The 16,519-nt window shown below is 40.9% G+C and overlaps 1 protein-coding gene across 2 annotated transcripts in view; it reads right to left on the bottom strand.

Annotated features, from left to right (window-relative positions):
• Txlng (taxilin gamma) overlaps nt 1-16,519 on the bottom strand; it is a 49,293-nt gene that overhangs the window by 11,361 nt on the left and 21,413 nt on the right. The window contains exons 3-6 of one of the 2 annotated variants that reach the window (XM_040744086.1): nt 12,334-12,425; nt 3,527-3,697; nt 1,629-1,823; nt 70-351 (exon numbers count right to left, since the gene is read on the bottom strand). In XM_040744086.1, the coding sequence (XP_040600020.1) occupies nt 265-351; nt 1,629-1,823; nt 3,527-3,697; nt 12,334-12,425 (545 nt within the window). In that variant the 3' untranslated portion in view covers nt 70-264. Of the gene's footprint in view, nt 1-69; nt 352-1,628; nt 1,824-3,526; nt 3,698-12,333; nt 12,426-16,519 lie in introns of those variants that run through there. The other variant, XM_040744085.1, reaches the window with a different exon arrangement.

Here is a 16,519-nt window from a genome sequence, read left to right as displayed (position 1 = left end):
GGACAGCCAGAGAAAACCAAAAAAAGAAAGTTGGGGCTTTAATAATTTAATAATAAAATTTAACTTGTATGACAACAAAACCACAAAACTTTATTTAATAATCTCTTCAATAATAAAACAGGCCAAGGGAATCCGTATTCTGGAGATGAGACATAAACTAGTGAAGTAGAATTTATTTAGATCTCAATTCAGACTTTTGAATAACAGGGAAGTAGAAGTGGTTAAGAGCTCTTGCTGCTCTTCTTGCTGTTGCTCTTGCAGGACTCAAGTTTGGTTTCCAGAGCCTATGGTGAACAGCTCACAAATACCTGTAATTCCAGCTCCAGGGAATCCAATACCCTCTTCTGACCTCTTGGGTGCATTCCCATACACATAAATTTTAAAAAGACAAGCAGATGTTAACTTCACTTTAGGTGTGAAAATGATATGATCAAAAAAGAACTTTTCTGAGTTGTAGACTAAATATCTACGATTTTAAGAATTTAAGACCATGGGCTGCTTGCTCTTCCAAAGAATCTGGGTTTGAGTCCCAGCACTCACATGATAGCTTCCAGCCATCTGAAACTCCATTTTTGGCTTCCTTATGTGCACAGGCATGTGTAAACAGAACATCCATATACATAATTAATTTTTTAAATGAGTTCAAGCCATAGGAGCTATGGACATGCCTCAGCAATTAATTCCAAGTATTGCTCTGAGTTTGGTTACCAGCATCCACCTTGAGCAGCTCACAGTCACCTGAAATTTAAATTCCAAGGGATCCAATCTTCTGTGGCCACTGCACTCATGTGCACAAACCCACATCCAGACAGACATACACATAATTAAAGCTCAAAAACTATTCAAGTCCATATTATAATCTTAGAACTCAGCAAAGATGTTATCTGCCATGAGGTCTGGGCCAGCCAGGAATATAGTGAGTTTCAAGTCATCCTGGGACACAGAAAAAGACCATATCTAAAACAAAAACACCACAAAAGACAGAATTCTGGGGTGTAAGTTAAGTGATAAAACATACTTCACAAACACAAGGTCCCTGGGATTATTCCAGCAGTAAAAGGTAAATAAAAAATAGGCTTGTGGGTAGCTAGCTTAGTAGCAGAAAGTTCTCATAGTATGGCCAAGGCCCTGGATTTGATCTCTAACTAGCACTGCAAAAACCTAAATAAAAAGGTAGTTGGTTGTTTTTAAATGTAAAGGAGGATCTACTTAAGCCCGTGAATTGGAAGCCACCCAGGGTAACAAGCAAAACCCAATCTCAATGGGGAAAAAAATTGAAAACAAAACCAAACCTGAACACGGATGTAATAAAATGTAGATATTGTATAGATTATCACAAATGTCTTGAGATACAGGGTATTCCAGGGCCAAACATTCATTACTAGTCCAGATAAGAAAATAATCTGTGAAAATGACCATCTTCTAGTATTACAAGACTCCTAGAAATTGTCTCACCTATTCATGTAGATGGATTCTCAATCCTGGGTATACAGTGGTTTGACCCTCTCCCAAGTCAATAAACCCACTTTCTGCTACACATGAACAATTCTAAAATATCCTGTAGCAATACTTGTACAGAAGTTATCACTAATAGTGAGAAGCTGTGGAAAGTAATCAAATGATATTACCTCTTCCCTCAGTGCATACTGCTCAATGAGCTTCTTCAGCTTTTCTCCCAGTTCGATGTTCTCCTGTCGGAGTTTGGCATTGTGTATGTCATGTTGTTCCAACTGGGCTTGGATTTCATTTAGAGTAATCTGGAAATGTGCTGTTGCTTCTTTACGTCGTTCTTCTTCCTCTCGTGCCTGCTGCATATTTTCCTCCTTAGTACCCAAAAAAAATTTCTGTTAATAATAGACCCATCGACAAAATGCTCAAAGAAGCTACTGTGGCCAGGCCTGTGATCCCGGATACTCAGGGTTGAGAAGGAATTCCAAGTTCAAAGCCTGCCTGGCCTTAAAGAGTGAGTTAAAGAACAGTTTCAGCAACTTAGTGAGACCCTGTCTCAAACAAAAAGCTAGATAGTAGGGAAAATGGTTTAGTTGGTAAAGTGCTTGTTGCCCAAGCCTATGGACCTGAGTTCAAATCTCCAGTACCCGCATAAAAAGTAAGACATGGCAGGCTGGGCCTATAATCCCAATTCTGGGGGTATTCCCATGCACACCCACATTACTACCCCTAACACACAAATGGACCCACACAAGTGTGCACACCAAAAAAAGTAAAAAAGAAGGTTGGAAATGTAGCTTGGTAAAAAAGTGTTTGCCTAGCATATGGAGAAGGGGAAAAGTTGTTGTGATTGCCCTGAAACATTGCTTCTAAAGTATAGTTTGTCCCCCTTACTTAGTTAGTATCAGAAAGCCTATTTAAAAGCATACTTCAATTGGGTCAATGGTGGCACACACCTTTAATCCCAGCACTTGGAAAGCAGAGGCAGTTGGATCTCTGAGTTCGAGACCAGCCTGGTCTACAGTGCAAGTTCCAGGACAGCCAGAGCTGCTACACAGAGATACCCTGTCTCAAAAAACAACCCATAAGCAAACAAGAAAAAACATACTTTTTTCTCTCTTTTCCCATTCAGAGTGTTGAGATATACAGAGTCCCAGTTACATCAATTAAGGGTGATATTTACTGTCTACTGGACCAGGCTTCTTGAATCAGCTTAGATCAGTCTGAGCAAACAACGCCTCTTTCAGTTTACTTTCTAGGTCACACCTCTTACTCAAGAGACCAATAGCATCCTTATTTTTAAAAGCTTTACCTCCAGGAGTATTTTATTAGTTCATTCAAAATGACTAGTTATAGAGGAAAGATACCTCCTAGCATTTTGTTTGGAGGTGGTAGAAGTAAGTTAAGTAGGATTGAAGCAAGGGCCTTGAACACACCAGGCAATTGCTTTACCAGTAGGCTATATCCCCAGTCCAATTTTTATTTTTCTCTTTGAAACAAGATCTCATTAAGTAGCCCAGGTTGGCTCCGAACTTGATCTGCAGCCTAAGCAGGTCTTAAACTTGCAATATTCCTGTCACGGTCTTCTTTGTAGCTGTGATTACAGGCATGCACTATTAGTCCAGGTACCATCTACTTTAAGATCTTATTATAAAGATTCAGGACTGGAAAGACAGCTCAGTGGTTCTTGTTCTTACAGAGGACCTTGATTGGATTCCCAGTACCCACATGGTGGCTCAGAACTACCCATAACTCCCGGCTCAGGGTAATTCCCATTTCTGATGCCTGCTTCTGACTTCTACAGCCACCAAGCTAGGTACTGGTGCACAAGTATACATGCAGACAAAAATAAGGAATTCCGTTTCTGAACAGGAAACCCAAATTTAACACACAGTGTTATTATATCAGTTTCATGTTATATTGCCTCACAGCATCAGCCCAAGTAAATCAGGAAGTGTCAATAACTTATCTCTAGGTAGGCACAAATTTCAGTTTTCAAATAGACACAAGGTGACTGTTTGTAAAATCAGCCGAGAACATCAGTTCTGTAAAACAGAAAAACAATAAATCAACTAACCTTTAAGGTTTTATTGTGACGCTGAAGTTCCCTGCAAAGAGATTCCAGTTTGCTTCTTGCCAAGATGGCCTTGCTGTGTTCACTCTGCAGGTGAACTTTCTCTTTCACGATCTGGGCTTGCTTCTTCTGCAGAATTTTCATTTGTTTCTGAACATTCCTGCTCTCCTCCAGCTGAAAGTAGCAAGCACTTATGATTCAGGAAGCATATCAAAAGCCCCCCAGTACCTCAGTGAATGCTAGAAGAATCGGTTGTCAGCTATGCAATTTTATTTTTTTAGATTCACTATGTAGTCCAGGCTGGCCTACAATCCTTAATCCTCCTGCCTCAACCTGGGATCTGGCATTAGGCATGTGCCACCAAATCCAGCTAAGAGCTGTGGCTGGAGGGATGGCTAGGCAGTTAGGAGCACCCAGTGATCTTCCAGGAGACATTTCAGATCCCACACCCACATTAGGTGGTTCACAGTTGCCTATAACACCAGCTTCAAAGGATCCTACATTCTCTTCTGACCTCTACAAGTACTCACACACATATACACACACATACAAATAACATTTTAAGGGTTTTTTTTCAAGACAGGGTCTCTCTTTAACTTTGGAGGCTGTCCTGGAACTCACTCTGTAGATCAGGCTGGACTTAACTCACAGAGGTCTGCCTGCCTCCACCTCCCGAGTGCTGGGATCAAAAGCATGCACCACCACCACCACCAGGTAACATTTTAAGTCTTAAAAAAAATAAAGGTTTTCGCCAGGCGTTGGTGGCGCATGCTTTTGATCCCAGCACTCTGGAGGCAGAGGCAGGCGGATCTCTGTGAGTTCGAGGCCAGCATGGTCTACAGAATGAGTTCCAGGACAGCCTCCAAAACAATACAGAGAAACTCTGTCTCAAAAAACAAAAAAAAGGTTTTTCCCCAGCAAGAAGGTCCTGGAAAAATGTGAGCATCAGGAACATTTCATTCAATGAAGATGAACAACGACCCCAGCCTGTAATCCCAGCACTCAGAAGGCAGAGGCAAGAGACTCGCCATGATTTCAAGGCCAGCCTAGCAGTACATGAGTACCAGCTCAGCTTGGGCTACAATATTAGGCCCTGCCTTTAAACAAAACAAGCCAACTATTGGGCTGGAGAGAAGGTTTAGCAGTTAAAAGTGCTTGCTGCTTAATAGTTCAATTTCACAGGCTGGTGGAGGCACACACCTTTAATCCCAGCACTCAGGAGGCAGAAACAGGTGGATCTCACACGAGACACACACGAGACACACGAGACACGAGAGAGAGAGAGAGAGAGGAGAGAGGAGAGAGAGAGAGAGAGAGAGAGAGAGAGAGAGAGAGAGAGAGAGAGAGAGAGAGAGAGAGATCAATAACTCCAGCTCCAGGAGAATCTGATACCTCTTTTAGCCTCCTCAGATAATGCATTCATATGCACCTCCATAGTGTGTGCAGGTGCATGCAAAAATACTGGGATCTTAAATTATAGCACAATGGAAGAGCACTTGCCTACTACATGTAACACTTGGGGCAGGGTTCCATCAGTAGCACCACCAAAGGCAGGCAATACTGCATCATATACTTTTATTTAAACTGTTTCATACTATATGACACTACCAAACTCTCTGTTCTAGTTGTAAGGAAGGTAAGAAATTTAATGTGGATAGAAGAAATGAGCTTAATCTTTGTTCATCCCTTTAGATATACTTTATCTTCAGAAAAAACTTTCATTACTCAAGTTCCACTTCATTATCCAAATTTTGTACAGAGTGAGGTAGAAATTAGAATCTTGAAACCTACCACGTTGACCTGGGGACCTTGATTTGTTACCTTTGACTGACTGCAGAGACTAATTATAGCTCTTCCTGGTTTCAAATCAGTGATTCACAGGCAATTTAGGCTCCTCAATTTCCAGCTATAATCCTGAGTTTTGAACTGATTATATACTCTATTTCTTGTTCCAGAAGTTTCATGTTCTGGGTTTAACTCCTTGTAAAATGAGCTAATAATCCATATGCTGGCCAGGACTTAGTTGGTAAAGCTAGCATCTCTTGAATTTCTGTTTGTTGGGTAGCTGTCTATATACTCTTTCCTATCTACTAATATTTACAGAAATCCAAACAGAACTATTGGGACTGGAGAGATGGCTTAGCAGTTAAGAGCATTGGTTACTCTTCCTGAAGACCTGAGTTCAAATCCTAGCACCCACATGATGCTCACAACCATCTGTAACTCCCCGGTTCAATTTCTAAGATATACAGGAAGTTCACAACTGTCTGTAACTTTAGTCCCAGGGGAATCCAACACCCTCTTCTGGTCTCCAAGAGTACCAGGCCCACACATGGTACACAGACATAACCAAATACCCAAATATATAAAGTAAATTTTTAAATTAAAAACCAGGATTAGGGACTGGAGAGATGGCTCCGAGGCTAAGAGCACTGCCTGCTCTTCCAGACGTCCTGAGTTCAATTCCCAGCAACCATATTGTGGCTCACAACCATCTGTAATGAGATCTGGCACCCTCTTCTGTCCTGCAGGCATACATGCAGGCAGAACACTGTATACATAATAAATAAATCTAAAAATCTTTTTCTTATAAAAGAAGCCGATGTTGTGTCCGCACTATAAGATGACTGGGGCTGGGGGGTTTGCCACACAAACTTTACGGCCTGAGTTCAATACTCAAAACTCACTCTGGAAAGTTGTCCTCTGACCTTTACATGCACAGTGTGGCACTCAAGTGCCAGCACTTTCTCTCATACACAGAAACATAGACATACACATAAAAGCTGGTGTTTTAGGACTCAATACTGAACTTTATTTTTCTGAAATACCCACACACTACTTGAACTAAATTTAGAACTTTTTACTAACCAGCACTCAGGGTTTCCTGTATGAATTGCTACAATTTTAGGTTTGAGGTAAGTGAATCCCTTTCAAAGTGACATCTACACTAACAGAAAAGATGGCAGCCTTACCAACCTTTCTGAACAGCTTTTACTGAAGAAGAAATTGATGCTGGGTCACAAAGAACAAGAGTGCCATCTTGTGGCTAATCAAAATACACCAAAAACATCCTTTGTAGCAGAATATGGTGACTCATGTCTGCAATTCCAGTACTTGGGAGGGTAATGGAGTCAAAAATATCAGGAGTTCAAGGACATCCTTTGCAACATAATGAGTTGCAGACTACCCTGAGACAATGAAACTATGTCTGAAAAAGACCAAACCAACCAATCAAAAACTCCTTCCAAACTATCTGCTTACAGATATTAACACTTTTACAGAAACTCCTAAAGGAATCACTGGTGTTGTATATGTGAAGTTGCCCTACTATAGACTAGGTATGGCAGTATAATTTCAGAGGCTGCAGAGTCAGATTGAACTACTACCAACCACCTCTGCTCCAGGACCATCATAACCCTGTGTTCCTTAATCCTTTTTTGCCTTTTTTATGTCATTTCATCTGCGTAGTCCTAAATAAACATTTAAAAAGCAAAACCCTTTTGGTTTTTCATTGTTGACTTTAGGATGAACTAGTACAATTGAGGAACTGATCTTTTTGCTTTCATTAATAATTTCCATTAATTTACACTAAACATCCACATGGTGACTCTGGGATGCCACATTCTAGATTATATTGTTATAACTCAACAATATTGTTGCCATGTACCTACTGATCAGGGATTGTTGGAGGCATTGTGGCTCACAGACTCTGTCATTAAAAAAATGTTCTGTGCTTCTCTCAAGAGTCAAGTGGGAATAAAACTAGAAAGGACTCCTGTAGACTTTATTCTGATGACTTGAAGGGAGGAAGTGGGAACCTTCAGGTTGAATATTTGGGGAGGCAGGTAGGTATCATAATGTCGCAAGTCAAGAAGGACTCAGGCAGTCAGGTTCTTCTGGGAATGATGTAGGTGTTTCAGCTGGTTCCAACAGAGAACGGCAAAGAGCAGAAAAAAATAATCTAAACAAAAGAGCTCACTTGGCAGTTAGTCCCAGCAGGCATGGAGGATTCTCCAGGACCAAATCCACATACAGCATATTGTAGATGTGGTGCAGCACAATTCAGATGGAGACCACATCCAAGTCAGCAGTATTTATGACAACTTCATAGGAATGGAGATTCTAACAGCTAGTTTTGAAAGCCAGAAAGCCATGCTTTGCTTTGTGTCTAGCAGGGACATGTTACTGACAAATGAGTCAATGAAGAAACACATCCCACACATCAGCTTGTATTCTTCCTTATAGAGTCCTGATTGCTTCTTTTTTTAAAGATTTATTTATTTATTATGCATACAGTATTCTGTCTACATGTATGTCCACAGGCCAGAAGAGGGCACCAATCTCATTACAGATGGTTGTGAGCCACCATGTAGTTGCTGGGAACTGAACTCAGGTCCTCTGGAAGAGCAGCTGGTGCACTTAACCTCTGAGCCATCTCTCCAGCCCCCCTGATTGCTTCTTGCAGTGCCACTCACCATAGTGCACAATGCTCCATTCTGGTACAGGTTGTGGGCAGTCATCAGAACTGCTAAATGCTAATGACAAGCCACTTCCCATTTCCAAAGTTTGTCATGTATTCTTTTTTTTGAACAGGGTCTCACTATGTATATAATCCAGGCTGGTCTCAAACTCAGAGAGCCACCTGCCTGCAGAGTGCTGGGATTAAAAGTGTGCACCACCACACCATCCATCATATATTCTTTAAACACATTGAAAACCCACTCCTACTTGTGGACAGTTCAGAAAAAACAGGCTTTGGTTGGATTTAGCACACTGGCTACATAATATATGTATTTTCCTAGTATATGCATAAATGAAATTCTTCTAGATGTTCAATTCATATGACATTACTAAACTGTTTCCAGAGTGGCTGGCAAATCTGTATACTCAATAGCAATATACAAAAAAAGATCATGCAGGGGCTGAAGAGGTGGGTGGCTCAGTGGTTAAGAGTGCATACTGCTCTTGCAGAAGACCTGAGTGAGTTCCGTTGCCAACACCCATGTAGGGAAAGTCAAAACTGCCTATAATATAATCTCAGCTCCAGGGGATCTGAAACTCTCTTCTGGCTTCAAAGTACAAATGTGCAAACACACACATATACATGTAACTAATAATTTCCTAAACAAGTAGGAAAAAAGACGAGACCATGCAAATCTATCCTCTTTAAGTCTCATGAAGATTATATATATATTTTTTAAATCCAGGACTTTTTTGTTCTGTTTTAAAGCCTCAAAACGCAAGTGGCTCCTTCCACATCAGTCCTTGAGCAAAGTCCTTGTACTTGGGATCAAAAAAAACAAGGTATAACTAGAGGTGTCAAGCCCGGAAACTCAAGGACCTGCCTCCTTAGACCTTAGACCGCTGTCACGTGATCTTTTCTAATGGCATCACAGGAACGCATGGTTCTGGATACTTTGCTCTCTTCCCTTCAGGGGTGGATTGTTGACAATGCCACCAGTGGTCACATGACCTGATGTCATCCCACCTCCTCTCACTGAAATCTCAGGCTCAGGATGCATCCTTCTCTCCCGTGTCAGCCTCTTCCCATCCTACCAAACCTGAAAATTAGCGACGAAGAGAGAGAGAGAGGCAAGGTAGCATGTGGCCTCCAGTGGCCTTGGGCCTGCCGTGTCCAGCGTGAGCAGGGAGGAGACTTTGCACAGCTCCCTACAGGAAACCGGCCTAGAATACCATATTTCTTAATTTTTTCCCCATGCAAGAGATATAAAATGGGCCAGGCATGATGGATCATTCCTTTAATGGCAACATCCAGGAGGCAGCGGCAAATGCAAACAGATCTCTGCTGAATTCCAGGCCAGCCAGGGCTACATAGTGAGACTGTCTTGAAAAGAGAAGGAAAGAGCAAAATGGCACCTCATTGTGGTCTTCCTCTCTGACCACAACATGAAGTCATTACCTCCACATGCCTTTATGGCCCATTAGACTAAGTTATCACTGTATCTTGGTTTTTTTCTACTTTTATGAAATGCCTCTTTCTTATCTGCTGCACTGTTTTCCACTGTTTTTATTCCTTTCATAGTTGTAGGTATTCTTTTTTCATTATTCCTATTTTACTGTGCTAGGGATTGAATATAAGACCTTGTACATGTAAGACAAATGCTTTACCACTGAGCTACATCCCTAGTCCTAGGTGTTCTTTCAGATGTATTTTGTAAAATGTTATGTGTAGTTCGAGGCCAGGCTGGACCGACAGCCTCCAAAACAATACAGAGAAACCCTGTCTCGTAAAAACAAAAAAAAATGTTATGTGTATAGGCATTTTGCCTGCATGTATACAATATTTATGTAGTACCTACAAAGGCCAGAAGAGGGCATCAGAATCCCTGAAAGTGGAATTACAGCATGTTGTTAGTTGCTGCCTGGGTGGTGGGACTCTAACCCCAAGTCTTTTCGACAAGTAGATAGGATTTCTTAATACCTAAGCCATCTCTCAAGCCCCCTTTAGATATTCTTGGTACTAAGTCTTATTCTGTTGGAAATGTCCCAGATTTATAATGTCATCTTTTAAGGTAATTTGAATCCCTTTTTTCCCTGGTACTACAGATTGAGCCTGAGGCTCATACATGCTAGGCAGATACACAACCACTGAGCAGTATCTCCAGCCCTTTTGTTTTTGTTGTTACTTTAAGGCAGTGTCTCACTAAGTTGTCCACATAGCCCTTGAACTTGTGATACTCTTGTCCCAACCTCCTGAATAGCCAACATTACAAGCCAACACTAACAGGCCCCAGTCTTTATGGTATTTACTGAAGGGACACATTAATTTAAATAAGACCAATTTCTACATTTTTATTTATTTACTTGTTTACTGTGCGTATGTCTACGTGCTATATCATGCCTGTGGGGGTTAAAAGATAACTTACAGGAGTTAGTTCTCTTCTACCATGTGAGTCCTGGGGATCTAACTCAAGTCATCAGGCTTAGTAGTAAATACCTTTAGCAACTGAGTTGTTTTTCTGGCCCGATTATTTATTTGTGTTTTAGAGACAAAGTCTCATTGTATAGCCCAAACTGGCCTCAAACTCACAGCAATCCTCTGGACTCAGTCTCCCAAGTGCTAGAATTACAAGCATGCACCACCACACCCAGACAACTTGTGTAAATTCTTCAAAAATATTTTGTGTGTATGTATGTATGCCTGTGTATATGTGTATACACCACATACACGCAGGAACACACTGGGGTTAAAAAGAGGCATCAGATTTCCTGGAACTGAATTGGAGTTCCAGGCAGTTTTAAGAGACTACGTGGGTACTAGGAATCTAACCCAGGTCTTCTGCCAGAGCAGTGAGCATTCTGGACTGCTGAGCCAAACTAGTATATGTTTGATAATGCTTTTATGTTGTAAGAAACTCATCCCAAAGGTACTAAGTGGAATAAGAGTGCTTTCTGTGCAAGTATGAGTATAAGAGTTCAAATCCCCAGTACCCACATAAAAAGCCAGGCATAGTTATAGCCTTGTGTTATTTGGGGGAGGCATGTGTGTATCAGGAGGATGACTAGTTCCAGTTTCAGTAAAATACCCTGTCTCAAGACAATAAGATGGAAAGACCCAATGTCCTTCCACTGACCTTTGCCACATTTGTATCTCACACAAGAAAGAGAGATAGAGAGACTTGTTATCTCAATATCTGAGTTACAGAAGGAAGAGTCTAAGGCTAACTTAGCCCATACATCAAGTTCTAGATCAACCAAGACTACACAAGTAAGACTCTATTTCAAACAACAACAACAAAAAAAAAACCAAAAAGAAATCCTTTCTTTCAAAGTTGAGAAAGTAACTATTACCAAATCTAAATATTATTTCAAAAACAGTTTTTTTTGAGAGAAGGTCTTATGTATCCCAGCCTGCATCAAACTCCCTATGACACTGAACTCCTAATCCTTCTGCCTCTTGCTCTCAAGTCCTGGAATTACAGGCATGAACCACACCATGCAGTTTATGTAGTGCTGGGAATACAACCCAGTGCTTCATTTGTGCAGGGGCACTGTGCATGTGAACACAAACACACACACACGCGCACACACACACACACACACACACACACACACACACACACACACACACGTTACAACACTGAGTTTTATATAATCTATGCCAGCCAGGTATGATGGCACATGCTTATAGTTTCAACTACTCAGAAGACTAGCAGAAGGATCACTTGAGCCCAGGAGCTGAAGATTGGCATGCACAATAAAACCAGACCCTCAAATACAAAGGAAAGGGAAACGTCTATATGGCAGTTTAGCATGACAGTGTTCTCTATGTGCTAGAAAAATCAGCTGGGTGTGCTGGCACATACCTTTAATCCCAGTGCTGAAGAGGCAGAGGCAGAGGCAGGCTGACCTCTATGAGTTATTTAATACCAACCTGATCTACATAGCAAGTTCTAGGCCTGCCAATGCTACATAGCAAGAACTTGTCTCTAAAAACCAGATGTGTGTGTGTGTCTAAATTTAAAAAAATGAAACCAACAAAAGGCCTCAAAAAATCAGATTCTCTTTCGACTTTTGCATGAAATATTTTATACTTTACAATACATCAAAATTATATTTTAAAAAGTTTATCAAGCTGGCCAGTGGTGGCACAAGCCCTTGTTCCCAGCACTCAGGAGGCAGAGACAGGTGGATCTCTGTGAGTTTGAGGCCACCTTGGTCTACAGAGTGAGTTCCAAGACAGGTTCCAAAGCTACACAGAGAAACCCTGTCTTGAAAACCCCCCAAAAGGTTTATCAGGCATATACACATATTGTTTTATGTCCTTGCAATTGTGATTAAATACTCACAAGATCAGCATATTTCTTACAGAGAGCTGCCAGCTTCTCCTCTGGGGTTGAAAGGGTGTTTAGCGCTTGCATCAGCAATAAAACTTCTTTTCCTAATGAATAACAAGAGAAGAAAGAAATCAGGAATAATAAGATCAAATCTAAGCCGGGCGTTGGTGGCGCACGCCTTTAATCCTAGCACCTGGGAAGCAGAGGCAGGCGGATTTCTGTGAGTTCGAGGCCATCCTGGTCTACAAAGTGAGTTCCAGGAGAGCCTCCAAAACAATACAGAGAAACCCTGTCTCGAAAAAAACCAAAAAAAAAAAAGATCAAATCTAACCTGTGAATTCTTCTACCAACACTTCCCATGTTCTAATCTCAGAACAAAAGAATTTATACCTACAAATAGGAATAGGTATTTGCCAGCTCAATTCTGAAAGCTATTTTGAGCTGGGTGTGTTGGCTCAAACCACTAATTGCAGCATGCTCAAGTTCAAGACCATCCTGGGCCACAGAGTAAGACCCTGTGTCATCAAACCAAAACCAAATAAAAAAAAACAATTTAAAAATGTAGATATGTGAGCCGGGCGTTGGTGGCGCACGCCTTTAATCCCAGCACTCGGGAGGCAGAGGCAGGTGGATCTCTGTGAGTTCGAGGCCAGCCTGGTCTACAAGAGCTAGTTCCAGGACAGCCTCCAAAGCCACAGAGAAACCCTGTCTCGAAAAACCAAAAAAAAAAAAATGTAGATATGTGGAAGAACAACTGGTTACCATGTCCTGGGTTTGATTCTCATCAAGGTGAGGAGCTACTTCCCAAAGTTCTACACTCACTAACCCTGTTAACTAAGACTTCTTATTGAAGAGGTAAACATTAGATATCTGTTAAGGCAAATTAAAAACAGCAAAGAAAAAATTTGAAAGCTTCAGTATGACCAAGTATAAATATAGACAAAGTTTCAGTTGGCCATATAGTTTGCCGATCTCAAATGCACATACCTTTCCTATGTACAGTTTCAGTAACTTGCTTTTGTTGAGTTACACTGTTATCCCAGTGTTAATAAATATTAACAAAAGTAAAAGAACAGCAAGGTAACTCTTCCCTGGGAGGGGGTTTTAACAGTATTTTAAGGACTTTGGCAGGGAAAATCAGGTAGGGACAGTGTTTCAAAATAGGTGACTTTTTTTTTGAGATGGTATCTCAGTAGCACTGGCTGTCCTGGAACTCGCTCTGTAGACCAGGCTGACCTTGAACTCAAGGGATCTGCATGCCTCTGCCTCCTGAGTGCTGAGGATAATAGACATGTGATACATGTTTGTTTGTTTTTTTAAGATAGGGTTTCTCTGTATAGGTCAAGCTTTCCTGGAATTCACTCTATAGGCCAGGCTGGCCTTAAACTCAGATATCTGCCTGCCCCTGCCTCCTGAGTGCTGCGATTTCTTAAACTAGATGACAAATACAATTTTCTTTTTTTGAGATTTACTTTTGTGTGTGTAAGTGTTTTGCCTGCATGTATGTGGACTACATGCATGCCTAGTGCCCACAGAGGCCAGAAGAGGGTGTGTGACTCCCCAGAACTGGAGTTACAGATGTTTGTAAGCCATCATGTGGGTGCTGGGAACCAAACCTGGTCCTCTGCAATAGCAGCAAGCCATTTCTCCAGCCCCCAGATAACATTTTCTTTCTTTCATTCATTTATTCTTTTTTTTCTGAGACAGAGTTTCTCTGTGTAACAAACAGCTCTGGCTGACCTGGAACTCACTCTGTAGACCAGGCTGGCCTCGAACTCAAAATAGCTCCACCTGTCTCTGCCTCCTGAGTGCTGGGATTAAAGGCATGCACCACCACCACCATATTCATTTTTAAAAATGTTCACTCTTACACACAATGTATATCATCAATGTATGGACATTAATAACTCTAGTACATAGACTGCTATGGAAAGAAAAGAGCAGAATGATATCAAAATGGAATACTTTTTAATGTGAGCACAGTGATGGCTTGGAGGAAATTTCTCTCTCTCTGTCTCTGTCTCTGTCTCTGTCTCTGTCTCTCTGTGTGTGTGTGTGTGTGTGTGTGTGTGTGTGTGTGTGTGTGTGTGTGTGTGTGTGTGTGTGTGTGTGTGTGTCTCCCCCGCCCCCTGCCCCGTTTTGGCTTTTTGAGACAGGGTTTCTCTGTAGCTTTGGAGCCTGTTCTAGGAAGAGACTTTTCTATCCACATAAATATTTATTAGTAGCCGGGCGTTGGTGGCACACGCCTTTAATCCCAGCACTCGGGAGGCAGAGGCAGGCGGAACTCTGTGAGTTCGAGACCAGCCTGGACTACCAAGCGAGTTCCAGGACAGCCTCCAAAGCCACAGAGAAACCCTGTCTCGAAAAACCAAAAAAAAATTTATTAGTAAAACCCAAGACAAGACCCATTTAGCCCAAGATCAATAAGAACATTATGAGAAAGCAAGGCAATGATAGCACATGACTTTAATCCCAGCACTTGGGAGCCAGAGGGAGGAGGATCTTTGCTGGTTTATAGAGAGAGTTCCAGGACAGTCAGGACTATTACCCTGTCTCAAAAAAGGAGGGGGCTAGAGAGATGGCTCAGAGGTTAAGAGCACTAGCTGCTTTTCTAGAGGTCCTGAGTTCAATTCCCAGCAACCATATGGTGGCTCACAAACATCTATAATGCCCTCTTCTGGCATAAAGGCATACATGAAGATAGAGCACTCATATACATAAAATAAATTTAAAAAGCTTAAAAAAGAAACAAACAAAAAGAATATTATGAAAATTCTTAAACTCAAAGGGTTATTTTGTTTTGTTGTACAGTGCTAGGCCTTTTTGTGTGTGTGAAACAGAATCTGCATATTATAATTCAGTTTTCTTTTTTATTCCTTAATTTTTGAGACAGGGTTTCTCTGTATAGCCTTGACTGTCCTGAAACTGTCTCAGTGGACTAGGCTGGTCTTGAACTCAGAAATTCACCTGTCTCTGCCTTGAGAGTGTACCATCATGGCCAGCCAGTTTTCATTTATTTTTAACTTTTCTTTAAAGAGTTATGTTACCCAGGGTGACCTTGAACTCCCTGGCTCAAACAATCCTGCCTTAGCCTCCAGAATAGCTGAGATGATAGGTATGTACCATTCACCTATGTAAAATTTACTTTCAAAACACACCATTTATTTCTAGAGGGTAACAAAAAGAAAAAAGAACCCAATTTAGTATATTTACACAGTTGTACAACCATCACAGCTATATAATTGGGGAGTGTTTTCATTAACCCCCAAAACAAACCACACCCAATAGTAGACACTTCTTGCTCTTCCATCTACCCCCAGCCCTGGCAACCACAAATCTATTTTCTGTTTCTACAAATTTTACAATTCTGGATATTTCATACAAAAGAGAATCATACAATGTATACTGTTTTGTGTTTGGCTTCGTTTACATTGCAAAATGTTCTGCTAGACTCATTTTTAAAGACTATAATCAGTGTTTCCGTCCTTTCTATGGTTAAGTAATATTCTATCATATGGATAGATCATACTTTGTTTACTCATCATTACATGAAGAATATTGATTTTTTTCTCCCTTTGGACTATTAAGAATAAAGTTGCTATGAACATTGTCTACAAACTTCTGTGTGAATAATTTTCAATCTTCTTGGATATATCTATGCCTAGAAATAGAAGTGCTTGTTCATATAGTAAATTACCTTTGATTTTTATAAATGTAATTAGGGATACTGATTTAGGAAATGTATCATTTCTAAAGAATTAAAATTATTTTTCATATTCCTTAACTTTTTACAGGAGATAAGTTAATAAGAAAGGTAACTCAAGCAAGCCATAGTGGTACACACTGATAATCTAACACTTGGGAGGTGAAGACAAACTTCAGGAGGCCAGGGTCATCTTTGGCTACACATTGAGTTCAAGGCTAGCCTGGGCTACATGAGACCCTGTCTCAAAAGAACAAAAGAAAAAAGAAAATCCCTTCCCAAAATAAAGGTAAACTCATAGAGTTGGATGCAGTGGCAAACACCTTTAACCCTAGGGAAGTTCAAGATCAGTGTTGTCTACATAGTGAGTTTCAGGTCAGTCAGGGCTCCATAGTAAGACCCTATCTCAAAACAAAAACAAAAAAACACACCCCTTAGCAATCATAGATGTAAAGTATAAAAAACTGAGGGGTTTCCAGTTGCAGTGGTAAACTT

Source organism: Mesocricetus auratus, unplaced genomic scaffold (assembly GCF_017639785.1).
Source record: "Mesocricetus auratus isolate SY011 unplaced genomic scaffold, BCM_Maur_2.0 Super-Scaffold_100003, whole genome shotgun sequence".
Taxonomy (NCBI): Eukaryota; Metazoa; Chordata; class Mammalia; order Rodentia; family Cricetidae; genus Mesocricetus; species Mesocricetus auratus.
Note: the sequence above shows the minus strand (reverse complement) of the source record. Positions and strands in the feature narration are given on the sequence as shown.